The sequence below is a fragment of the Ascaphus truei genome, chromosome 5 (assembly GCF_040206685.1).
Source record: "Ascaphus truei isolate aAscTru1 chromosome 5, aAscTru1.hap1, whole genome shotgun sequence".
NCBI classification, from domain to species: Eukaryota; Metazoa; Chordata; class Amphibia; order Anura; family Ascaphidae; genus Ascaphus; species Ascaphus truei.
The window spans coordinates 82,018,770-82,043,290 of NC_134487.1; the positions used below are offsets into that span (position 1 = coordinate 82,018,770).

Here is a 24,521-nt window from a genome sequence, read left to right on the forward strand (position 1 = left end):
CTCTACTCATGTTCTCCGATTTTCAGTTCAAAGATATGTTTTATTTTACACTCATTTTCCTGTCAAAATAAATGTATATGAAACAACATGTATACATTATAAGATGACATGTTTACAAGTGTACTATGTCATATTTATTAAGGTTTATAGAAAGAAAAATACAATGCACCGTGGGCCACTGACAGCAAATAAGTCATTTTTTCAAATATACTATATGCAACACATAAATAAATACCTGTCTTCATCGCTTTTTTTGCTTGCATATTAAGAAATATAAACAGACATCAGCCATTTCTAGAATAACATCATGCCTGTGTGTTTTTCGGTTACTGCAGTGACTTTATTTTACTAAAATATAAAGAAGGTGATTTTTATATGGATTAATGGTTATATGGTTGTAATCAGGAGATTATAGTAATAAAGAAAAGTCTAAGCATCATCAGATAGATCTAGATAGACAAAACCAGTTCCGCTGACACCTGTCCCAGGGCACAGGACCAAAGTCTTGACCTTGTTAAGTGGTGGGAAGGGAGTGCTGCAGAAAGTTGGTGAGTGGGTGGGTGGGGGGAGAAAAGGGGAAACCCAAGTTGTTGGGCATGAGCGACCCTGGCAAAGGAAGGGGCCCAGCAGGCCAATTTAAAATCTGGCCAAAATTCCAGGATTGAGTAGCCAGCCCCCCCCTCCTCCTCACCCCCCCCCCCCCTCCTGCAGCCATGTACAAAACTACTGGTGTTCATGTAATGTGATCTACTTGTTGATAAAATATGGATGTGCTCATACACATACAGTACATATTTCACCAAATTATTGTTCTTACATCATTAGTACCTTGTGGAATTGTGCGATCAAAGGGTGGCTTCACGGTGCGATGGCCTCCACAGCTCTGATGCTGTGGTGTGTGCTATAGCCAAGCAGCACCTCTGCACCAGCTGCAGCAAGTGTACACCACGACCGGAAGCCAGTGATGAAACGCGTAGGGTTTACCTTTCTACCCTTCTTGAACCTGTAAAGGACCCATAGAAAGAACACAGAGACTCTACTCTGCTATCCAGATTGAGACGCTCGGAATATCTCGTGCGGGCTGGGACCACGTGAGTGAATGCGCAGATGAGCGAATGCGCAGACCAGGAAGTGTTCCGAAGAAACAGAGGAATCCGGTCGTGTTGTACACTTGCTACAGCTGGTGTGGAGGTGCTACTCGGCTACAGCGCACACCACAGCATCAGAGCTGTGGAGGCCACGGGGCTGTGGAGGCCACGGGACCGTGAAGCCACCCTTTGAGCACACAATTCCACAAGGTACTGCTGGAACTCCCAGGTACACCAGCCGCGCAGAGGTTTATCACACCCTGTGAGGTATGAGCAACTATAATCAACCCCATGTGTATGTCCTTACCTAATGAAGGCATCAGTCTTTGTGAGAGACTATATGATTCAAAATAATACATTTAAAGATTCACCTTATAGTATCTCATTTGGAGGACATTTCTACAATACTCGGTGTTGGACATCATTCTAGGAAGTAATTACACCTTGGAATACATATACATCTATTTATACACCTACAGTATACCCTGCAAAGATATTTATTTCCAACTCGAAGGAGGGCTACCTCACTTTTCTCTCACAGTGATCAATATCACTATATGCATCATCATAAGAGCACATGGGACTTTTATTTATTTCATTGACTGTGTTTATACAATGTTGTGTTTTATAAAGTCCTTATATTGATTCAGATATATAGGTTTTTTAAATAAATTGTTGTACTTCATTTGCTGTCAGGTCCTCTTTTTCTGGCATTAGCTGTCCCATTAGGAGGTTACATTTTCAGGATATCCATGCACCTGAGTTTTTGCCTTTTCCACATAGTTTTTGGGTTTTGAAAACCCCTTTTTACACTGGCTGCAAGATAGACTGTTTGTTACATTGGGTTTTCTCATATCCTATAGATACTATTACTATCTAGAATCAGATCAGCGCCCCTTCTCTTTTCCTTGTTACATCATTAGAGCTACCGTTACTACCAGAATCTGTATGCATTTATTATCCCATCCACTGGACATTCATTTGTCAGTATATATTTTATTATTAGTGTGAACTAATCACATTGTTCACGTAATTAATTCCTGTATAAATCTATGAAATGTATGAGAATACATTTCTAGTGCAGCTATTATGGATATAGGGCAATATCTACTAGGCAGTATTCTGCAATATTCAAGTCAATGGGCTGTAAGGTGTCCTCCATTTCTGAAAGATGATTTTTTTTGCTTCAGACTGCTTGGTAATCTAAATTTGAGGTGCTGGAAATGACTCTGAACCATATGGAACCCTTACCTTTGCATACAGTGCCATTCCCTGTATATCCAGGCTTACAGACACAGTTGTGCCCTCCCACAGTGTTAAAACAGAGGGCATATTCGTCACAACTATGCTGGTTTGTTGCACATTCATTGTGTTCTGAAAGAGAAATAGAAGTAGTTAATTCAAGATTTTTTTTTAAAAAAACTCCATAGATAATGTATGTTTATTATTAAATGTCAAAAGTACATTCAGATGAACAATGGTAAACAAAATGACAGTCACATTGCAGCCATATGACAAAAGGACTATTAAGGTTCTTAATACTCCTGTTCAACTATTTTTATAAACACACACTATATATATATTTTATATATATATTTATATATTTTTATATACAGTTATACACATACACATACACATACGCATGATCCAACCCAGGAATATACAGATCAACTTATGAATCTCATCAAATCAATCCCTAACTACCTGCTACCACAATTGAAGCAACTAATACCTGACAACCAAGGAGTTGGGATCTTCTACATGCTTCCCAAAATCCACAAACCAGGAAACCCTGGCAGACCAATTATGACAGGTAGGGATACACTAACTGAACAAATATCAGGCTTAGTGGAGAATATCCTCAAACCTTTAGTCACAAGCACCAACAGCTTCATACAAGATACCACATATTTTCTCAATAACAACATCAACCATCCAACACACTGCTAGTTGCCATGGATGTAGAATCCCTTTACAGCAACATCCCACAGAAGGATGGAATTGAAGCATGCTTGCAATTCCTTACAACATCTCTCTTGGATCAGAAATAAAGTGATGAAGTAATTACCAAACTGATAGAATACATCCACACACACAACTACTTCAGCTTCAAAAAGGAAATATACCTACAACTAATGGGGACTGCAATGGGTACCACAATATGCCAATCTTTTCATGGCAAATCGTGAACAAAGATTCCTAACTACATGCCCCCACAAACCTTACAAATGTTACAGATATTATGTTACAGATGTTACAGATACATTGATGACCTGTTTATAATATGGACAGAGGGTGAAGAAAACCTAAAACAATTCTATGAGTCCCTGAACTCATTCCATCCATCAATTAAACTCAAAATGGATTATTCCGCAAACCTAGTAAACTTTCTAGATACAATAGTAACACTGAAAAATGGCAAACTACACACATCTGTATACAAGAAACCAACAGACAGTTGCAGTTACCTCCACAACTCCAGCTTCCAGCCCACCCATACAAAACAAGGTATCATACACAGCCAGGCTACAAGATACCACGCATAAGCTCTGACACTGAAGACAGAAACAGACATCTCAAAACCCTGACTGAATCATTCAGACAGAAGGGATACAAACCAAAGACTATTTCCAGAACTATGACATCTGCACTAAAAGCCCCACGAGAAAACCTGCTACAATACAGGCAGAAAGAACCTAAAACATGCTTACGACTAGTGGCCACACACAACCCTACCTTTGAGGGAAAACGAAAAATAATCAAAGATCAGCAACCTATGCTGGCAGTGGATATGATAGTAATAGAAATCTTCCCCAAACCTCCCATCCTTGCGTTTCATACAGCTGCACATCCACGAATGTAGTATACAGTATATGATTTAATGCAACAAATGTGACCAAGGATGCTACATTGGGGAAACCAGACATAAACTTCAAGGCAGAATGAACATGCACAGACACTCAATATAACACCACGAAGAAAAAAGATACTGTTCTCCAGTGGGACATCACTTCTCAAAACCAGATAATTCCATAAATGATTTAAAAATCAAAATCCTTAAAGGAATGTTTAAACGCACTTAAGAACGGAAGACATTTGAACACAGAATGATAAGACTCTGACACCAAAACAAGAGGACTTAATGCGGATATGGGGTTTCTCACACACTATCATAATGGTCTGTAATGATCCTGCCTGCCTATGTGCCAATATTCCTATCCATACCTTCACCCCCCCCCCCCACAGCCTCCCCTTCCCCCACCATGCTGTTCCTTGTCACTGTTTTATCACCCTTCCAATGTCTTCAACCAACCCTTTCTCACCCCACCTTATCTACATCCCTGTTTTTTCTCCTTTCCTAATCTGTTTTAGCCATAGAAACCTTTGTAAATCAGTATGGCAGACCTGAGGAAGAGAGGAACGCTCTTGAAAGCTTGTCCTATGATATCAATTGTTAGTCCACTGGCCACTGTAAGAAACTCATACATGTACAGAACAGTGTTTTGGGTGTAGTTAGAGATAAATTCAGTGAGAAGTGGGAATCTGACTTAGTGAAGCTGCTGACATCAGTGCCATCTTGCCCATGGCATATCACCACCATTGCCCAAAAATATACACCACCACCGCCATCATCTCCAGTGCCCACTGCCAATTTTCCAGTTGTCTCATTTGCATGCCGCATTTTATTTATTTCAATCTTGTTTATACCATTTTGCGGGGACCCAAAAAAGCCAGCACTCATACAGCATTGCCAGCCACAGATGTAACAACCATGTTGGTACAGTGCTTTGCTTGTTATATGTTACTGATGCAGCGGCCGTTATTCGAACACATCATGGCACCGATTTTTAGTTCTCTGCTGTTCCCCAAGCAGCATGAACGTGGCCAATCGCCCCAGGCACCCACGCTTATCGCGGATGTTTTGTTTGAATTTCATGGATTCTGTTTCTTCGTTTGCAATAAAATGGATGAATTGTAATGTGTACAGAACTGTGCTACTGTGCCAATTTCATGTTTTTAAAAGCCAGAACACTAAAATTCATTTTTCTGCACTCGCCGCGCTCACATCTTAGTACGGGAAGGCTGGAATTCATCCCGCGGTTTCAAATCAGGATTTCGATGTACATGACGCGTGAAGTGTTCGAATAACGGCCGCTGCATCAGTATATAGAAAAAAAGAAGAAAAAACGCCTGATCCTCGTGTGATACAAGTGATAAAAATGTAATGCTCTTAAACATAACAATTTAGAACTCACAAACATACAAAGTTATTAGGCATATTATGAGATAATTCATGCCCCAACATAGCACTGGAACGCTGCTCTGCTTCTCCCGGTCCGTCGCGGGATCACACCTCACAACACTTCCCAATGTGTGTTGCTCTTTAGGGAGTCCTTCGGCAACTGGCGGTATATCAACAGCGTTCCGAATAGAGGAAAGTTCCCAGTCCTCAGAGTTGAGTATCCACACTTACTCCAGCGTAGTGATTCAATGAATCTTTGCACACCGCCTCTCAGCAGCACATAACCCTACGCGTTTCTTCCGATAGACTGATTTCATCAGGGGATGGATTCTGTTTGCGTATGTATGGTATATACAGGACCAGAATCCAATCAAAAGAGACATCAAATTTACACCTGTGTATATAGAAATCTAAGTCCCTCCCATTAACCTACATGATATCTATAGAGAGAGAGTTACAAGACATCATTATTCATCAATTATAAAAATCAATAGTTTGCTCGAATCGACAATTTTGCAAACAAAATCAATATTTATGTATAATATCTTTCAAAATTCTATTGAATATATACTAAACAAAGGAAAACCTCTATATTCATTGGCTTCTATAGAGGACAGCACAGAAATACAAAAGTGTTACTGATTGATCTTTTAAATACTTGCCAAATCGCATATAAAGAGAAAATTTTAATGACTACAATTGTTAATCTAATTCCTTTTAATTAATGGCCACCATTTAGCCTACTACTTAAGGATAGATTTTCTAGAAAATGTAACTAGTTCCCTCAGGGTTATTAAGAAATTGATATTATACCACTCTCTGTTACACTAAATTTAGTCATATATGAAACCACATAAGTGTAGAGTGAAATGGAGGAGAATGGGAGAGATTATCCATAATAATATAAATCTTATTTACTATATGATTTTAAATATTTAGTATTTGGTCATTAATTTCTAATATTTAGAGTTACATAATTTGGATTTAGACATTTAATGGTGTAAACAATTAGTAGTTTTTTTAGTTAACAAACACGATACTATTTTAATTAATATACACAAATTATTAGACATCACGTATATCACAATAATACCTTTAGGGTATTTTAGATTAAAACACATTTATTCAATTTCCACACACAAAACCAATATTATTTAGTGGATTTAGATACATTTATGAACAGTTAGTATAGTATTTAAAATTATTTTCACTTGTTATATACAGTATTATTATTTAATTAGTATAAAATATTGTGCATTATTGGTTATATACAATTATGTTTATATGATTGCTGAACGCCATAGGATGGTCAGATTTTGAATAATCTATGAAGTGGTGGTGAGGTCTGTTCTCTTTGTTTGTTTATCTGCATTCTTTCGTTGTGGTTTTATTGTCAAAGAATTAAAAGGCTATTAAAATATTAGAAATTAATGACTAAATATTTAAAATCATAAAGTAAATAAGATTTATATTATTATGGACAATCACTCTCATTCTCCTCCATTTCACTCTACACTTATGTGGTTTCATGTATGACTAAATTTACTGTAACATACAGTTGTGTGAAAAAGAAAGTACACCCTCTGAATTCTATGGTTTTACATATCAGGACATAATAACAATCATCTGTTCCTTAGCAGGTCTAAAAATTAGGTAAATACAACCTTAGATGAACAACAACACATTACATATTACACCGTGTCCTGATTTATTTAACAAAAATAAAGCCAAAATGGAGAAGCCATGTGAGAAAAACTAAGTACACCCTTACTGCTTCCATAGGTATTAAGATGCTAAGTAGCAGACAGGTGCTGTTAATCAAATGCGCTTGATAAATTGATCATCAGCAAGTGTGACCACCTCTATAAAAGCCAAAGTTTTAGCAGTTTGCTGGTCTGGAGCATTCAGGTGTGTGTTAACACAATGCCAAAGAGGAAATACATAGGAATGATCTTAGAGAAGCAATTGTTGCTGCCCAGTTACATCTCAAACTCTACAGGCCTCAGTTAGCATGTTAAATGTTAAAGTTCATGACAGTACAATTAGAAAAAGACTGAATAAGTATGGTTTGTTTGGAAGGGTTTCCAGGACAAAGCCTCTTCTCTCTAAAAAGAACATGGCAGTACGGCTTAGGTTTGCAAAGTTGCATCTGAACAAACCACAAGACTTCTGGAACAATGTCCTTTGGACAGACGAGACCAAAGTGGAAATGTTTGGCCATAATGCACAGCGCCAAGATTGGCGAAAACCAAACACAGCATATCAGCACAAACACCTCATACCAACTGTCAAGCACAGTGGTGGAGGGGGTGATGATTTGGGCTTGTTTTGCAGCCCCAGGACCTGGGAACTTTGCAGTCATTGAGTCGACCATGAACTCCTCTGTATACCAAAGTATTCTAGAGTCAAATGTGAGACCATCTGTCCGACAGCTAAAGCTTGGCCGAAATTGGGTCATGCAACAGGACAATGATCCCAAGCACACCAGAAAATTTACAACGTAATGGCTGAAAAAGAAAAGTATCAAGGTGTTGCAATGGCCCAGTCAAAGTCCAGACCTTAACCCGATTGAAATGCTGTGGCGGGACCTTAAGAGAGCTGTGCATAAACAAATGCCTGCAAACCTCAATGAACTGAAGCAACGTTGTAAAGAAGAGTGGGCCAAAATACCTGCACAACGATGTGAGAGATTGATAAAGTCATATAGAAAACGATTACTTCAAATTATTGCTGCTAAAGGTGGTTCTACAAGCTATTGAATCATAAGGTGTACTAAGGTTTTCACACATGGCTTCTCCATTTTGGCTTTATTTTTGTTAAATAAATCATGACACGGTGTAATATGTCATGTGTTATTCATCTGAGGTTGTATTTACCTAATTTTTAGACCTGCTAAGGAACAGATGATTGTTATTATGTCCTGTTATGTAAAACCATAGAATTCAGAGGCTGTACTTTCTTTTTCACACAACTGTATAGTGGTATAATATCAATTTCTTAATAACCCTGAGGGAACTAGTTTACATTTTCTAGAAAATCTATCCTTAATTAGTAGGCTAAATGGTGACCATTAACTAAAAGGAATTAGGTTAACAATTGTAGTTGTTAATCATTTCTCTTTATATGAAATTCGGCAAGTATTTAAAAGATCAATCAGTTGAGGTGATGCTTATGGAAAAGCTCACAGCTTACCTGAAGCAAAAAACGAATTCATTCTACAAAATATGGGAACCCTGGTTGATCCTATAAGAGGGGACCCGCCCCCCTCCCTCCCCCCTTCTTTTAGAAAGGGATATCGCCCATATGAAAAACAGCCACACCCATCCCACTCACAACTACAATCCAGAAAACTGGGAGGCCGGTCGCCCCGGGAAAACACCCCTGCCCCCCCCTCTCCCCTATTGCTCTCTGTCTCCTCTTTCTCACTTTCTCATTAGCCTAAGTTTCCCTCCTTCAGGGAAGCCCTACCTTTTGGGCAACTATCCTTGCCCCTCTTCTACAAAAATTGGAAAAAGTTGCTCTGTATTGGGATGTAAACATTGTTATATGTATGTACCTGTGTAACCACCCAATAAAAATATTTGAAAAAAAAAAAAAAAGAATATACCACACCTTTAAAAAAAAATAAAAAAAAATAAAGATCAATCAGTAACACTTTTGTATTTCTGTGCTGCCCTCTATAGAAGCCAATGAATATAGAGGGTTTCCTTTGTTTAGTATATATTCAATAGAATTGTGATACATATTATACATAAATATTGATTAGATCAGATGTTTGCAAAATTATCAAGATTCTGGCAAACTATTGATTTTTATAATTGTTGAATAATGATATCCTGTTACTCTCTCTCTCTCTATCGATATCATGTAGGTTAATTGGAAGGACTTAGATTTCTATATACACAGGGGTAAATTTGATAAGTCTCTTTTGATTGGATTCTGGTGCTGTATATACCATACATACGCAACCAAAATTCATCTCCTGATGAAATCAGTCTATTTGAAGAAACGCGTAGGGTTATGTGCTGCTGAGAGGCAGTGTGTAAAGATTCATTGAATCACTACGCCAGAATAAGTGTGGATACTCAGCCCTGAGGACTGGGAACTTTCCTCTATTCGGAACGCTGTTGATATACTGCCAGTTGCCGGAGGACTCCCTAAAGAGCAACACACATTGGGAAGTGTTGTGAGGAGGTGATCCCATGATGGACCAGGTGAAGCAGAGCAAGCAGAGCAGTGTTCCACTGCTATGTTGGGGCATGAGTTATCTCATAAAACGCTTAATAACTTTGGATGTTTGTTAGGTTTAAATTGTTATGTTCAGAGCATTACATTTTTATCACTGGTATCCCACTAGGATTGGGCGCTTTTTCTTCTTTTTTTCTATCCAGGTCTTGTAAAAGGAGGTTGTTGTACCCGTGAAGAAGGTTGCCAGTATCGTAAAGGATCAATTAAGGTTAACCAATTCTGGTTATAAAGTTATTGGACTATTTTTATGGTTTTGTTTTCTTGGACTTTTATATATTTTGTTCTATATTTTTTTTCTATTTTTATGCATTCTTTTTAATCACCTTTTTGCCCATCAGATTTATGTTTTACTAGCTTAGCAAATGAATATTACCATCAATGGTCTTTCAATATATTTAGTCTTGTCTATTCATTATATATTGTTTTACTAGTTTAACACGATATTGCTTTGGTAATCATATAATTTGTCATTGAAATGTATTAATTTATATATTTTTATTTTATGTTTATATATTCCATTTAGGGGTTTTAAGTTTTACATGTAAGACTACACTTTATAGGCACAGTCTAAATGTATTTTTCTGTGTAAATATATATATATATATATACATACTAACTGTTTTATTTCTGACACTAGGGTAGGAGGACAAACCCAGGGACATACTTGTTTTTATTTTATTTTTAAATGTGAAAAACTTGTACATATACAGAGTTGTAGTGAGACTGCTGCTGAAAAATCTGCGCACACATTTCAATAATCCATTGACGGACTGTTAAAAATCCGAACCATGGATTATTAATCACCATTATCAGTGATTAAAAAAAAATCCAGAAAAGACGAATCACCATTTTTTTAGACTGATTTGTGGAAATCTGCTGACCAAAGGAATCGACCAATCCAAGTCGGATTCAAATCCGCCAAAAACATTCCCTCATCTCTAATTAGTACTTCGATTAGAGTGAATGACGTGATGACATCATCCATGTGACCTATGTCATTGTGTCATTCACTCTAGTCTGTTTGGGGGGCTCCTGATATTTAGTTTAGATAGGTAATTTGCAGCAGAATATACTCATTCCAGCTTCTATTTTAAACGTTAATTATTATGTGTGATTAGTTCAAGCTTTGAATGGACACGCTGCTTATTAGTGTAACGTTGTCCTAAATCTTCTACTACAGTATCAAGTGAGGAAGTTTACAGGGTTTTCTGGCTACTGAGTTTCTATTCACCTTAACTTTCAAGTCTACACTGCTACAATTGTAGCTACAACCGCATGCTGTTTGCACTGTTTCATCGGGACTATTAGAAGCTCTACTCTACTCTGCAGCTTGAAACTTTAGCCTGAATTAAACCTTTAGCTGCTGACTATGATGATTACTACTATATATCTACCTGGGCTACTAGGTTCTCAGGTCTCTACTTTGGGAAATTGGCCCACCCTTTAACCCATTCCACAAACCAGAAGGATACTTACCCCTGTTAAACTCTTTTTAGATCTACTGTATATACGACTTGGATTAATGTAGGCTTGGTTGGGCAATACTGGATGATTAAATTAGGTGTCACCTATTACTGTGAACACTATCAGCACACTGCCTATAGCCACTGCATTCATTTTCCTAATATATATCTTTTGGACTAGCCCTGGACTAGTTTTAATTGTTTGTTGTATATATGTTCATTTCGTTCACCTATTTTTTTCTTGTATTACCTATTAAAGATTTAAGTTTGAACTTGATCATGTCCCGGGATCACGAGTGCAATAGAGCAGGGCTTGTTCTCTTTTGCTTCTTCTTAATCTCAATAGGTCTCATATTATTTTGCTCATTCAATAACTTCTGTGAAGCACTATGTAACATGGATGGCACAGGACAAATAAAGATATACATACTGTACATATTGATCAGCAGAAGATAGTGATAGTGAAGATAGTGTTCTAGATAGTGTTTGTAGCAGTAGATGGGAAGGGCTTAATTCTTCTTAATCTCCTTCTAAAGTGAGATTTTACATCACGGCAAATGCATTATTTAACTCTGCGTTAATGCATGCGCCCTTGAAAACGATAGTGTATTTAACTTTTTTGTGCATTATTCTGCATTAATAAAGGCAACAATGGCTGCGACATGTGTAGTATAGTTTCTACCTGTATGTGCCACTGTTTTTTATGTGCACTGTGTCAATTTATGAGGCAGGAATGGTTTGATACCAGCAATGCTCTGGGCGAGATGTGGAGTGGAGGAACAGGGCCCTTTTATTTAATTTATTGTATTTTTAGCTATAATGGCTTTTTATTTTTTATATAGTTGCTTGAAAGAAGACCGTATGTTTATACATTTTCAACAAAATGTGTCAACCGCTGTTCATTATAATGTCACGAACGCTACACACATCATAATAGAAATGTGGGTAGCATAACATTAAAGAAAGATAGTGCTGATATGCGCATATTTGACCTTCGATACAGTACACAACATTTTGCTAAATAAAATTAATGCATTTACAACAACGGAAATGATTGTAAACATGAGACTCATCAATAATATTTGAAGGCCTGCATAGCACATAGCCTAGTCTGATACAGCCTGAAAAAAACAGTGTGTCTGTGTTGTTTGGAAAAGGGAGAAAGGAGGGAGGTATTAGCTAGTTCTGTGTGGCAAGGGCAAGGTGGGCACAGCAGGCAGGCAATAAGAAAGAGGGAGGGATATTTTTGCATATACAGTATGTAAGCTGATCGTTACCCCCAAAATAAAACCATTAATCCACTGGCGTGACCGGAGTATACTAGTGCTTGGCATATTTCAATAACAATGTTCCAATGATTTTGCCAACATTGCCTAAAAACATAGAAAAAAGAGCAAGAGTGGAGATTTAGACAGCAACAATTAGTTTGCATCTGGAGGAAGATGAGGACGTATAGGATTGCTGATGGTACCTCTCCCAGGCTTCTATCAGGAGTATGTTACCCTCGGAGGTAACATAAAACCCTAAACACAACAAGAGACTGATATAAGTTAAATAGATAGTGTTTAATGTTCACACCAAGGTAATTAATGAAAAAAGCTTCTTTAAAGTATGCAGTGCTAGGTGCAAAAAGTGAGGTAGCTAGGGAAAAACAAAAGAGAAGGGGGGCGGGGGGTGGGGGCAAGAAATGCTAGGCGAATACAAGGCAAATCAAAACGTACCTGTAAAGTCTGTAGAGCTAGATGCATGGTAATGTTAGCCGAGGAACAACAGAGATCAGGTGGCAAGAAAATAGTCAGACCGCTGCTCAGGAACAAAAACGTTGACAAGCAACAACTAGAAGGCTGGGAAGGGTTTATATACCCTGAACTAAGATGGCCTCTGACCTCAGGGGATTTATATACCCTGAACTAAGATGGCCTCTGACCTCAGGGGAGATTCTAGTTCCCATCAGCCCTGGGCACTTGACTCCTGTGTATCTACGGGGAGTATTGCGGGAGTCAATCTTGACACTTCATAGCGATTGCACCGGCTTGTGCCCCTTCACACCTCTGCATCATATACAGCTCAGTAGACCACCACAGAATCACTCACCATGGTGTGGTAATAAGTCATGTAGGTAGTTCATCTGGGTGCATGCCCACATAATGCCTGCAAGCTCGGGGAACAGGACTGAATACCAGCCTGGGGTATACCACTGACATTTTTCCTCACCTTGCCTCAGACACTCCCCACTAAGATCACAAAAAATGCCACCATCACCACCAAAGTCACCCTCACTTTTCTAGTAATGACTGGCGCATCTGACCCAGTTGGGCTTCCAGCAGTTGGATCACTGCCAGAAGTACCACCAACTGCTGTCTTACCAATTTTATTTCCTTCTGCAGTACCTCTTGATCCTCCACCAAATCACTACCATGATGGTTTCTCAACCCCAGCAAAAGTAGAAAGAGCAGTAGCAGATTTGCTCCTGGGCATAGGCGAGCCGGGTGGTGCACCTGACACTAAAGACAGCGACACAGATTAAAAACCTGTTATGGGGTTCCCCAACAGGCAAGAACTGGGCCCTGTTCCAACATACCAGTCTCCATCCTTCCGTATGCAGGGCCAACAAGATCTTTCCTGGACCCAGGACTATGGTCTCCTACTCTGCTTTCCTCCCTCTCCCCCATCCTCACTCTCTCCCCCCATTCTCTATCCTCCACCCAATCCTATCCCCCCATCCACTCTCCTCCCTCACCCCCATCCACTCTCCTCCCTCTCTTCCCTCTCCCCCTCCTCTATTTCTCTCCTCCCGCCCACCCTCTCTCTCCTCACTCCTTCCCACCCTTCCCCCCACCATTTCTCCTACTCTTCCCCCATCCTCTCTCTCCTCTCTAACACACTCTCTCTCCTCCATCCCACCCTCTCTTGTTCCCTCCCTCCTACCCTCTCTCTCCTCCCTTCCCTCCATTCTCTCTATCCTCCCTCCCACCTCTCTCTTCCCTTCTCCCATCCTCTTTCTCCTTCATCTTCCCATCCTCTCTCTCCTATCCTCTCCTCCATCCCCTCCGATATATACACACAAACACTACACCATATACACACATACCAAACATACAACATTAGTGTAACACACACACACACACACACACACGCACACACCACATACAAATACATATTTGCAATCAATATATATATATATATATATATATATATATATATATATAAAAACACTAAATATACAACATATACATGCTCATAATGCATGAAACACACATACAGTATGTATTACAAATACACACACTTACCAACACAGTTATAAACAAACACACACACCAACACAGACACACAGACACACAGACACACACACACACACTTACCAACACACACACGCACACACACACGCACGCACGCACACACACACGCACGCACGCACACACACACACGCACACACGGTACCGGGAGATGTAGAGAGGAGCAGCTATGGAGTGCTCTGCAGCCCCACCTCCTGCCCAGAAGCGGTTAAGCAGCCCTGTTCTTCTCCCTCCTACTGGCTACAGCTGTTCTGTGATCAGCTCCGCACTCCGCAGCCGCATCCTCCGCTCTCCTCCTACCCACCCAAGCCTGTCTATCTGAAGAGAGATAGATGGGCTGCCGACAGGGGCGAGAGCGCGGGCCCCCGGGCTTTGCCTGGGCTGCTAGGGCTATAGCTACACCCCTGGATATGGCCTCTCTGTCACGGGGCCTTGACCCGAAACGTAAGAGGAGTCGTCCTCATCTTATATTTGTCTTCAGTGTAGATTGTAATATGCCCGCCATGGGAATGCAGGATGTGATATAAGCTGGGATAAATAGCTTTCCTTGGGCATGATGCAGCCAGTACATCATAGGGCCCCTGGAGTATCAGAGCCCATGATGTAGTGACTACGTCTTGGGGCACCAAAAGGGTTAAGCCAGTGTTATTTGTTTTTTCCTAGCTGTATTTGATTGCATATAATTTTGTAATCATAAAGTCCCAAGGCCGGCTGTAGAGTTTACTCATGGCAACCTCTGCTGTCTATTCTCAGATGCTCCAACCCAATACGCTGCACAGAGCTGATTTCCATACAGACGTCAAAGAGATGAATCAAAAGAAAATGTCTTCTTTTGGGTTTCTCATACAATGCTCTGTGAAATCCAGTGACATAAATTGGGAGGTCAATTTTTCAGCAATAAAGCATACCATTTAAAATCAGCAAACAGGGAAATATTGAGTAAAGGGAAACAGGCCCTTTATTGTACACTTTTTAAAAGAAATCTTGAAAAAATAACCTTGCAGGCAGAATGGCACCTTTAAATATATTATACTTTAACACTGAATAATCCAAAGCACAGTTGTTATACGGTTTTATTCTCTCTCATAGAACTTTCCTTGCACCTGCAAATGTATTTGTAAATCCTGGTGAAACATGTCATAAACGACTAAATGAATACAGCACTGAGATTCTCTTACAGCATTCTGCTGTTTTCAAAGCATTACCATTTGTTACACTATATAACTTTCTTTTTCACCAAAAATACCTTTTTCCTGTATTTACAGTAGGCCAATGATGTATTTGAAAGGTCTTTTTCACCATGATTATACTAATACTCTGGTACAGTATGAAAAGTTCTTAATAAAGGTACTTTAGATGTTATTGTTTCCATTTTTTCAATAAATGATGACAAAAATTATGTATTTGGATGCGCCGCGGAAAGTTTATTGTACAAAAGCATGTTGCTTTTATTTCCTGGTACATAAAAAAAAAAAATCTGTTGATTACCTCCTCATTAAAAAAAGAGATATTACAATGTCTACTAAAGCCTCTTGAAAAGTTTAGATAACATATCCAACGTATATGAAATCCTGAGGTTATCACTCTTTAGCTTGTTGATGCTTGTACAAGTAGAATTACTGCTTTTGTTACTCTTGCAGATGTCGCAAACTTTGTTTTCTTTACCTCAACATTATTTTGGTGTGTTCTGTTTAAAAACATGCGTTTCACATGGGAAGTCTCTGCACCTGCCTATTTATTCAGAAGCAGGATTCCTCAAGTTGTTAGGTCACTGGTGATATTGTTAATTTCTTCATCTGCAAGCCCCCCGTGCAGTGCTCAAGTCCCAGAACTTGATAATTAACAGTGTGTGACAGATGGTTTGTCCCAAGATTGTCACATCCATTGGTCTATAACAAGGTAAATGACACCAATTACCATCTGCAATTACTGTTGTTGTCAGTAAATTCTCTCTAGTGGTTATGGGTAACAGATTTGACTAGCTTGTCAGTCTTCTAAACAAATCCAGCACCACACAGGTCAATGATCATGTAATATGCAAAATATTACTGCAATATATATATATATATATATATATATATATATATATATATATATATATATAATCTCCACAATGAATGATATGAATATACAGATAGATATGGGAAAATCATCTATTTTGTAACAATATCCCCTGGGAGCAATTGTCACAAACCGCTTGGTTTGTATCAAGGTACTATAAGTAGATAAAATTATCTTATGAAACCAAATGATGTCAGTATGGATGTCTCAAATAGTGTCAAATATCCTGTCATAGTGGTGATTAGTAGCATATTCAGTTCACTGAATCATAGGAGAGGTACCATTTCGTATTGGGAATGTATCCTTATGTCCCTGGTTGTTACTGAAGGCATTAGGATTTTTTTTGGCTGAGTGCCGATATGGGTGATCTTTTTTGATCCCTCTTGGATCACCGTGTAAATATAAGTATTCCATTACCCCATGCACCCCAGAGATCTAAATACTTCATTGTTACTTGTTTATTAAGGTTGAGCGGTTAGTATTTCTCTGTGTTTATATACTGTATGTCTTTTGGGTCGCTTGGATCCTATTCTGACTTACCAGCTCCCTAATGTATTATTCCTGTCCATGTACATGTGCTAGCGCACATGTGTTGTGTGTGGATGTACTTGCATACATTTTATTCAAACAACCCTCCTATACTAAGATGACGGGAATCCTTTCCCACCAACCTGATTTTGGGGTATGGAAGAGTTGGCACTTTGTGTTCTCTAATATTAATATTATATCAGAAACATTTCAAATACAAGATATTAATAAAACAAATTCTGATCCTGATAAAGCATGTACATGTATCCGTTATGTACACCTGTATGATTATATTTATACTTATCACTATCCAGTATTAGAAGGAATATTTGTATATTTGATCAGTCTGCTTGCTACTTGCTGAATATAAAGAGAACCTAGGGTGTAAAGAGTTTGGAATTACACCATATTGTATGGACCTGCTCTGCTATGATAGAGATGTATGCTGACATAGCTGAATGAATCACTACACACTATTATGATTAACCCCCTTTGGTAACAACCAGGGACATAAGGATACATTCCCAATACTAAATGGTACCTCTGCTGTGATTCGGTGAACACTGAATATGCTACTAATCACCACAATGACAGGATATTTGACACTATTTGAGACACCCATACTGACATCATTTGGATTCGTAAGATTATTTATCTACTTACCTTGATACAAACCAAGCGGTTTGTGACAATTGCTCTCAGGGGATATTGTTACAAAATGGAAGATTTCCTTATATCTATCTGTATATTGACATTGTTTCAATATACCTTTTTATCCCACCAGCGGGGATTTTTAACAATTGACACAGCGTGTGTATATATGTTGCACTTAGTGAGTCTATTTGGTTAATAAAAATTTAAAAAAAAATGTTTTTATGTATATTTTGTTGTGACCACATAGTTTTAGGTTCTCAGTCATATCAGACACATTTCTAATATATAGCCCATGTGTATTAACACAAATTAAAACCAACATTATTTGAAGACTATCTGTCTACTTTATTGTATTAGGATTTTTTTGGCTGAGTGCAGATATGGGTAATCTTTTTTGATCCCTCTTGGATCACCATGTAAATATACGTATTCCATTACCCCATGCACCCCATTGATCTAGATACTTCATTGTTACTTGTTTACAAAGGTTGAGCGGTTAGTATTTCTCTGTGTTTGAAAATGTCTAAGTATAAAAAGATAGGTACCGTACTTACAATTTGTACGAATTTTAAAAGCATGATCACAAAGAATGCCCCAATCTCTTCAATGCCCCTGTCCCCTTCCGTAGTGCCGATGATCTGGGGTATCCATCCCCCCCAGCTGCTGCCTTCCTCGCCGCGTCTCTGCTTGCTCCGTCACGTCACATCCAGTTTCACCAAGATGTCCACTGTGACCATCGGTGCCACTGAAGGGGACGGGGGCGGTGAAGAGATAAGACCACCGACGATGTCGTCATTGTTGTGACCTTGTTTTTAAAATTCATACAAATTGTAAGTACGGTTCCTATATTTTTATACTTATAAAGACATTTTCAAACTGATCTGCGCTATGGTACATTCTCTCTTATACTGAGGTGCATCCCTTCTGACAACTTTACAACCAAGTTTAGACAAGCAAATTTGCCACAGTTTTGGAACTGCCATTTATAACTCATCACACTGTGAGTAAGCATTCTATAGGAGCCAAGGCTCTGTACACTCCCCAAAACTATTAAGACACCTACAATTAGATATTCTTCTGTTTTCTTTGTGTTGACTATCTCCCATGCTCCCTCTGGACTTTGAAGGCTAATCTAGCTATTAGCATACCTCACAGGTATCTGAGATATGCTCCACAAGGAATATTACACTGTCAACCAGGAGGTGGAAATGGTCTGCTTTTTGGTGCAACATGAAGGATATGCAAAAAGGTGGCTATGGTATAACAGAACAGGGACAAAAATGTTCACTGTGCCATATGCCAGAGTGCAAGACAGATGCTGAATTGAAAAACTTTATTTTAAAATAAGTAAAACTTTCCAAACTGCAAGAAGTGATTCCACTGGCTTCCCAAATCACACAAACTGTTATTGGGTTGACCAATCTAAGGCGCCTTTATGAGGAATGGGGTATGGTGTCAGACCTAATAGGTTGAAAAGTTGAACCCATATAACCTCTGTTATTCAGGACAACAGCTCTAGTAGTGTGAGCTAAACTAGCTCATGGATAGCACTACTGTCACAGTATACTTAGTTTTGAGCTCTACTTCTCATTGAATGCTCATACAAGTGCTGTACAAAGCACTTTACCCTCTTAAGGGATAAAGAAGCATATCTAATAAACAGTCTTCTTCCATGAGACACCTTCTGGTGCAGGAAGACACCTTAAAGTCCATTTATTTAAATAGGGTGTAAAGTATTCCAGCACCGTAAGTGCCTAATGGCAGAACATTTATGGCCCACTTTCTCACTGCATCTGCATTTGCTGTGCTTCAACTTGTTTTTACTTGTGTGTGTGTCAGAAACCCTGTGTTTTATTTAATCTCAACTGGCCTCAGTAACTCATAGCCCTCAGCACATATTATTACTTTGTGCTTCAGAAATGTTAAGGTTGCAATCAACAAAATAAATATCCCTTGGATGTATAACTAGTTAGCTCACACTGCTAGAGCTGTTTCATAGAAAAGCATTGGTTGTGAGGTCTAGTCCTGTTGGGTCTTATACCTGTCAAGTCATTAGGTCGGTACCTTAGATCAGAGGTGCGCAAACACGGCGATGCGCAAACAGTGGGCGCTAGATGTTTCTGGGGGGGGCGCAGGCTGTTACAGAGGCCCCACGCTCGTCCCCACAGCATTTAAATTAAATGCCGGGGGATCGTGAGAGGCCTCTGCAACCTACTTACCTGGTTTCAGTAGTTTGTTGTGCCGCATCGCCATGGCAACACAGCGTCAAATCACGCTGCGGGGCCATGTGACGTCACATGACCCCGCGGCGTCATTTGATGCCGCATTTCCATGGCAACGGGGTCGTGTGACATCACACTTGACGCCGATCAAACAGTAAGGGGGGCGCGAGTATCTGCGGGAGCAGGCAAGGGGGCGCAGCTCCAAATGTTTGCGCTCTCCTGCCTTAGATTTATCAACTCTATATAGTTGGTATGGAAATTATTTTACAAAGAGTGGGATGGGACTCATTTAAATATACTTTCCATAGCCATTAGCATATCTTTTAGGTGCACTCCTTTTTCACCACAAGCATACCTCCCTAATTTTTTGAAGGAAGGTTATAGGGGATATGTGTACAACCGGAGACACTACTAATGTCAAAGTCTCTCTGACTCCAGAGCTTGTTTTTGGGAATGCACATATACAATGCAAACAAAGATACCTTAATGCATAATTTCCCAAAATACCTGTATTGTACAATCATTTTTTTCTTTCTAAGTCATAACTGTTGGTCTTCTGAGCCCCAACCAGTTTTACATCTGGGCTATTCCCAGATCAGCAAATATTAACTTTTTTGATTTTAGAACTTTTGTTATGATGTTGTTTATTATGATATAAAAGCGTATATATGTGCTTGTGATGGTGCAGCCTTGTAGGTAGTATGGTCAGAAAGGAGCTCACACACCACTTCCTTGCAATCAAAGTCCTTTATTTCCCTTACCAGGGAAAGCAGGTTACAGTATACTTGTAACAAACATAAAAGAAAGCATTTAAAGTAAGTTCCATAGGTCTGAAAAATAACACAACAGTCCTTAATCTCAGGCACACATTGAAGAGGCAGAGGCCCCAGCATGGGGTCATAGGCTCCTTAGGGGCTGCGACGTCCTGATTGGCGTGAGCTGGGGGGTCAGCTAACTCCTCCCCCTCTCCCCTCGGAGTGGAGAAGGCTGCTTGCCCCACCCATGCAGGGTGAGGGGGGAGAGGGTATAAAGAGTGGGTCCTCAGGGGAGAGAGACAGAGCTACCGGAATTCCCTCCCACCAATCCCCAATGTTTGGCTATTGCATTGAGCTGTTGGATTGTTATATTAACATGATTTTGTATCACACAGGAGCAGTTTGTCTCCTCGTCACAGTGGAGCTGCCAAGCTCAGGAGACAGAGAACGGGCGAGGACTTTAGGGTCCGGCCTTCAGCTGAAGCCCCTAGAACAGCTCGACAGGCTGGAGGGGCTGGCCTATGCCCAATCAACGCTGGTAAAAGGCTGGGCGCCAGCTTTAGGGCTGGCCCTAAGCTGACCCTAGGGGCGGGAGGGAGAGAGAATGCAGCCCAACATCCCGCTGATGAGGATCTCCCCCTCCAATTTTGTGGTGCTTTGGGTGGGGGGAGGAAGCGCGGCCAATTGCTGGCCTCTGGGCAAGTGTCTCCCCCCCATTTCACATGCTACGGGCAGGGGGAGGGAGCGCGGCCAATTGCTGGCCTCTGGGCAATGCTGGCCTCTGGGCAAGGATCTCCCCCCCATTTCACATGGAGCATGCTGGGCTGGCGGGCAGGCTGGTAGGATTTTAACAGCAGATGTTAAAATAAAGCTGTAACCTTTTCTTCCAACATTATGTGTGGTCTCCGTTATTTGGTTCAGCGTCACAAAGGAGAGGCGGCGCATAAAGCCTTTAAAGGGAGTTCAGACTCTCCCCCAGAAAAAAACGCTCTGCAACCTGTCTCCTCACAGATTGAGAGCAAAATGAGAGACAGCAGGAAGTCTGCTGCCTGACTTTTAAACCTCCCATCTCCAATCAGCTAGCAGACCTGCAAGCTAGGGTGTGTTTTTTTCTGGTCTGTTAAATTGAGAGAGTTTTTATCCTCTTATACACTGTCTCACAATGCCCATTAAAGTTCCTTAGTAAATGTTGTATTGGTGGATGTCCATTAATATTGATAGTATATGTTTTATTATTTCTTTTTTTTTACATTTCTAAATAAGCTATTTAGATAGGGATCTACTCAGTCTGACTAAGTGTGAGGTTCAACAGCATGTGGATGGACTTTTGTATGTTGTTAATAACAAATGTGTTTTTTTAAATACTCCTGCTTAGGTCAACCTTTCTTCAGAATGTGGTGTTTGCCAGAGCAATGATGCAGACCATGGCCGTTTGTCACCCTGAAGATCTGTGACTAACAATGTTATACATTGAAAAACGGCAATCGTCTTTAACAAATGAGTGGTCAATTGTATACAACTACAGTATTACCAGAGTTAGATTTGATTCTTTTCTATTTTGCTCCTCCACACAATACTCCAATGTAGGAAGAAAAGTCCCACCCGTACGCTTCTAAAACCTGCTCAATTCAGTGATATTAATCCGCAATAAAATATTGTGCCTTTGCATCTCATTACTATTGCTCAATATATTAAGGAGACTGCTGTACAACATTTCAGTAACTTCCAAGCCTGTGAGATGTACATCTGATTTACCTTGAAAATTAGCTGTGTCAAATAGCATTGCACCGATCACACAACTCTATTACATCAATGGGGCAAAACTAGATTGCTTTAGGGATGTTATAAGAAACTATTTGTCTAGTAGAAAAAAAAACAGTATTGCCACTTTAAATGATATGTTCAATAAGGAATATAATAGATAAAGCAAGAAGAGGTGTTTACAGAGAAACAAATCAATACTGTATGAATGGTGTTCCTACTTTATAAATAAACTGAAGTGCAACAGCTATATCCTTTTTTATATGAGTGGTCTCTATTGAAACAAGAAAACTATGGGATTCATCGTTAGTAGCTGCACAACTGAAAGGCAAACAATGTTTGATAATAGCTATTGCAGTTTAGACAATATACCCTTTTTCACTGTGTGAAGATAGAGTGTATGAATCAAAGCAAAGAAAGGATTGCTTTATACTGATTGTGGCTGTGATAAATGCAAGCTGCTTATTTATCACATATCTAACATTTGATACAGATTGCTAGCTAGAGGCGTTTTTGATATATTATATCTCAGACTATTAAATGTTTTCTGACTCAAAACAAAAGAGAAACAAATAATGGACAGCTATGCAGAATTTGATACATATCACAACAATTTGTACGTATGGTAAATTACTGTAAGTGCAAAACCCTAATATATTAATGTTAAAAAAAATTACATACTTACATTTTGTTGATGATACATAGACACATTTAAATAAAAATACAGAGCCAGGGAAATAAATAGACTGACAAGCAGAAAGATAGATATGTAGATTAAAATATGAATTTGAGACTAAGGCAATAATTACTAAGCACTGTAAGCACTGAGTGAGCTGCAAAGTGTCTTCCATCACCGGAATATAACTTATGGCAGAAAACTGCTTAGTAAATATGGGCCTAAGTCTTTCCAAGTAATTGCATAGCAAAATTGGTGGGTACAAATAAAGACAATAAAGCATTCATTAAATAAGCACATTAGGTCATTTAAGTGATACAAGATACTAGAAATATCCACAGTAATTATGCAATTCCAGATCCCCATAACATACAGAACAATATAAACAGACAAAGGGATTAGCATCAGGAAAATGACCAAGGCCTGAGCATTTAAAGTTTATGGGGCCTATTCTAGTAGCCTTGATAAAATTTCTCGTTTGGCATGTTACGCTGGAGGTTTTGCCAGTGTAGTTATCGCCGTATTCAGAAAGACTCTGAAGCATGCGATAGCAAAATGACCAAAACGTACGATGAGCAGCGATGTGATCTCAGCCTCCCTCAAACGTTCTCACCCGTGGATCTGCAGCAATCTGGCCCAGCTGCATAGAGAGCTGCACAGACAGAGACGCCTCTCCCTGCGCTTATCTCGCCAGCGATCGCAGGGTTTTAATAAAAATGTTAATACTAGTGTGCGGGAGCAGGGGGTCTCCGGAGCAGAACCACGTTATGGGGTGCCGGTATCTCCTTTGCATTTAAATGTTCCGGTCATGTGACGCGTTTGTAGCCTAACTACAGGACTTGTTTGATTATCCTGTACCCACTGATGGAATCTTTAGCGCATTGAGTATTATTCAATCTGGAAAGGACAGAAACTTTATTTTTCTTGGGCCAAGACGCTTAGAAAACATTATTTCTGGACACATTAAAGCTGCAGACCAAGCAATATCTCACGCGTTTTTATTTTATTTATTTTTTTAAATAAATCAGTTCTGTACTATGAGAAAATACTTGTAGTATAAACAACTGTGTAGTACATTTTTAATTTATTATAATGTAACACGCCTTTTTTGTTTCTATAGCAACTATTTACAAAGTCACATCCCCTTCCTCTTCTGAAACAGGCTCTGGCACACCCCTTTTTGAGTCCTGCCCTCTATCTAGCAGTGCAGAGCTCAATTGCATCTAGTCACTGCCTGGTCACATGATCCTCCCCGCAGAACTTTGTCATATTAATATGCATATGCATTGCACTGACTGCAGAATACTCCTCTGCAGCCATTTAGTGAACCCCCAAGCCGAATTTTCACCGATCTATCACAGGAGAACGGATCGATCAGCAAACTAATTACTTATCATTGTGTGGATTGTAATGATGCACATATTAAAGGGGGAAAAATGAAATAAAACGGTAGCTTGGACTGCTGCCTTAACAGCATTGTGTGGTCAATCTTCATGTTATTTCATTATCTGAGTACCCTAATGAAG

General features: G+C 39.5%; 1 protein-coding gene across 2 annotated transcripts in view; it reads right to left on the minus strand.

Moving 5' to 3' along the window:
* The window catches only part of NELL2 (neural EGFL like 2), a 375,157-nt gene that overhangs the window by 97,096 nt on the left and 253,540 nt on the right, over nt 1-24,521 (minus strand). For both annotated transcript variants that reach the window (XM_075600120.1, XM_075600119.1), the window contains exon 14: nt 2,340-2,462. In XM_075600120.1, the coding sequence (XP_075456235.1) occupies nt 2,340-2,462 (123 nt within the window). The remainder of the gene's footprint in view (nt 1-2,339; nt 2,463-24,521) is intronic.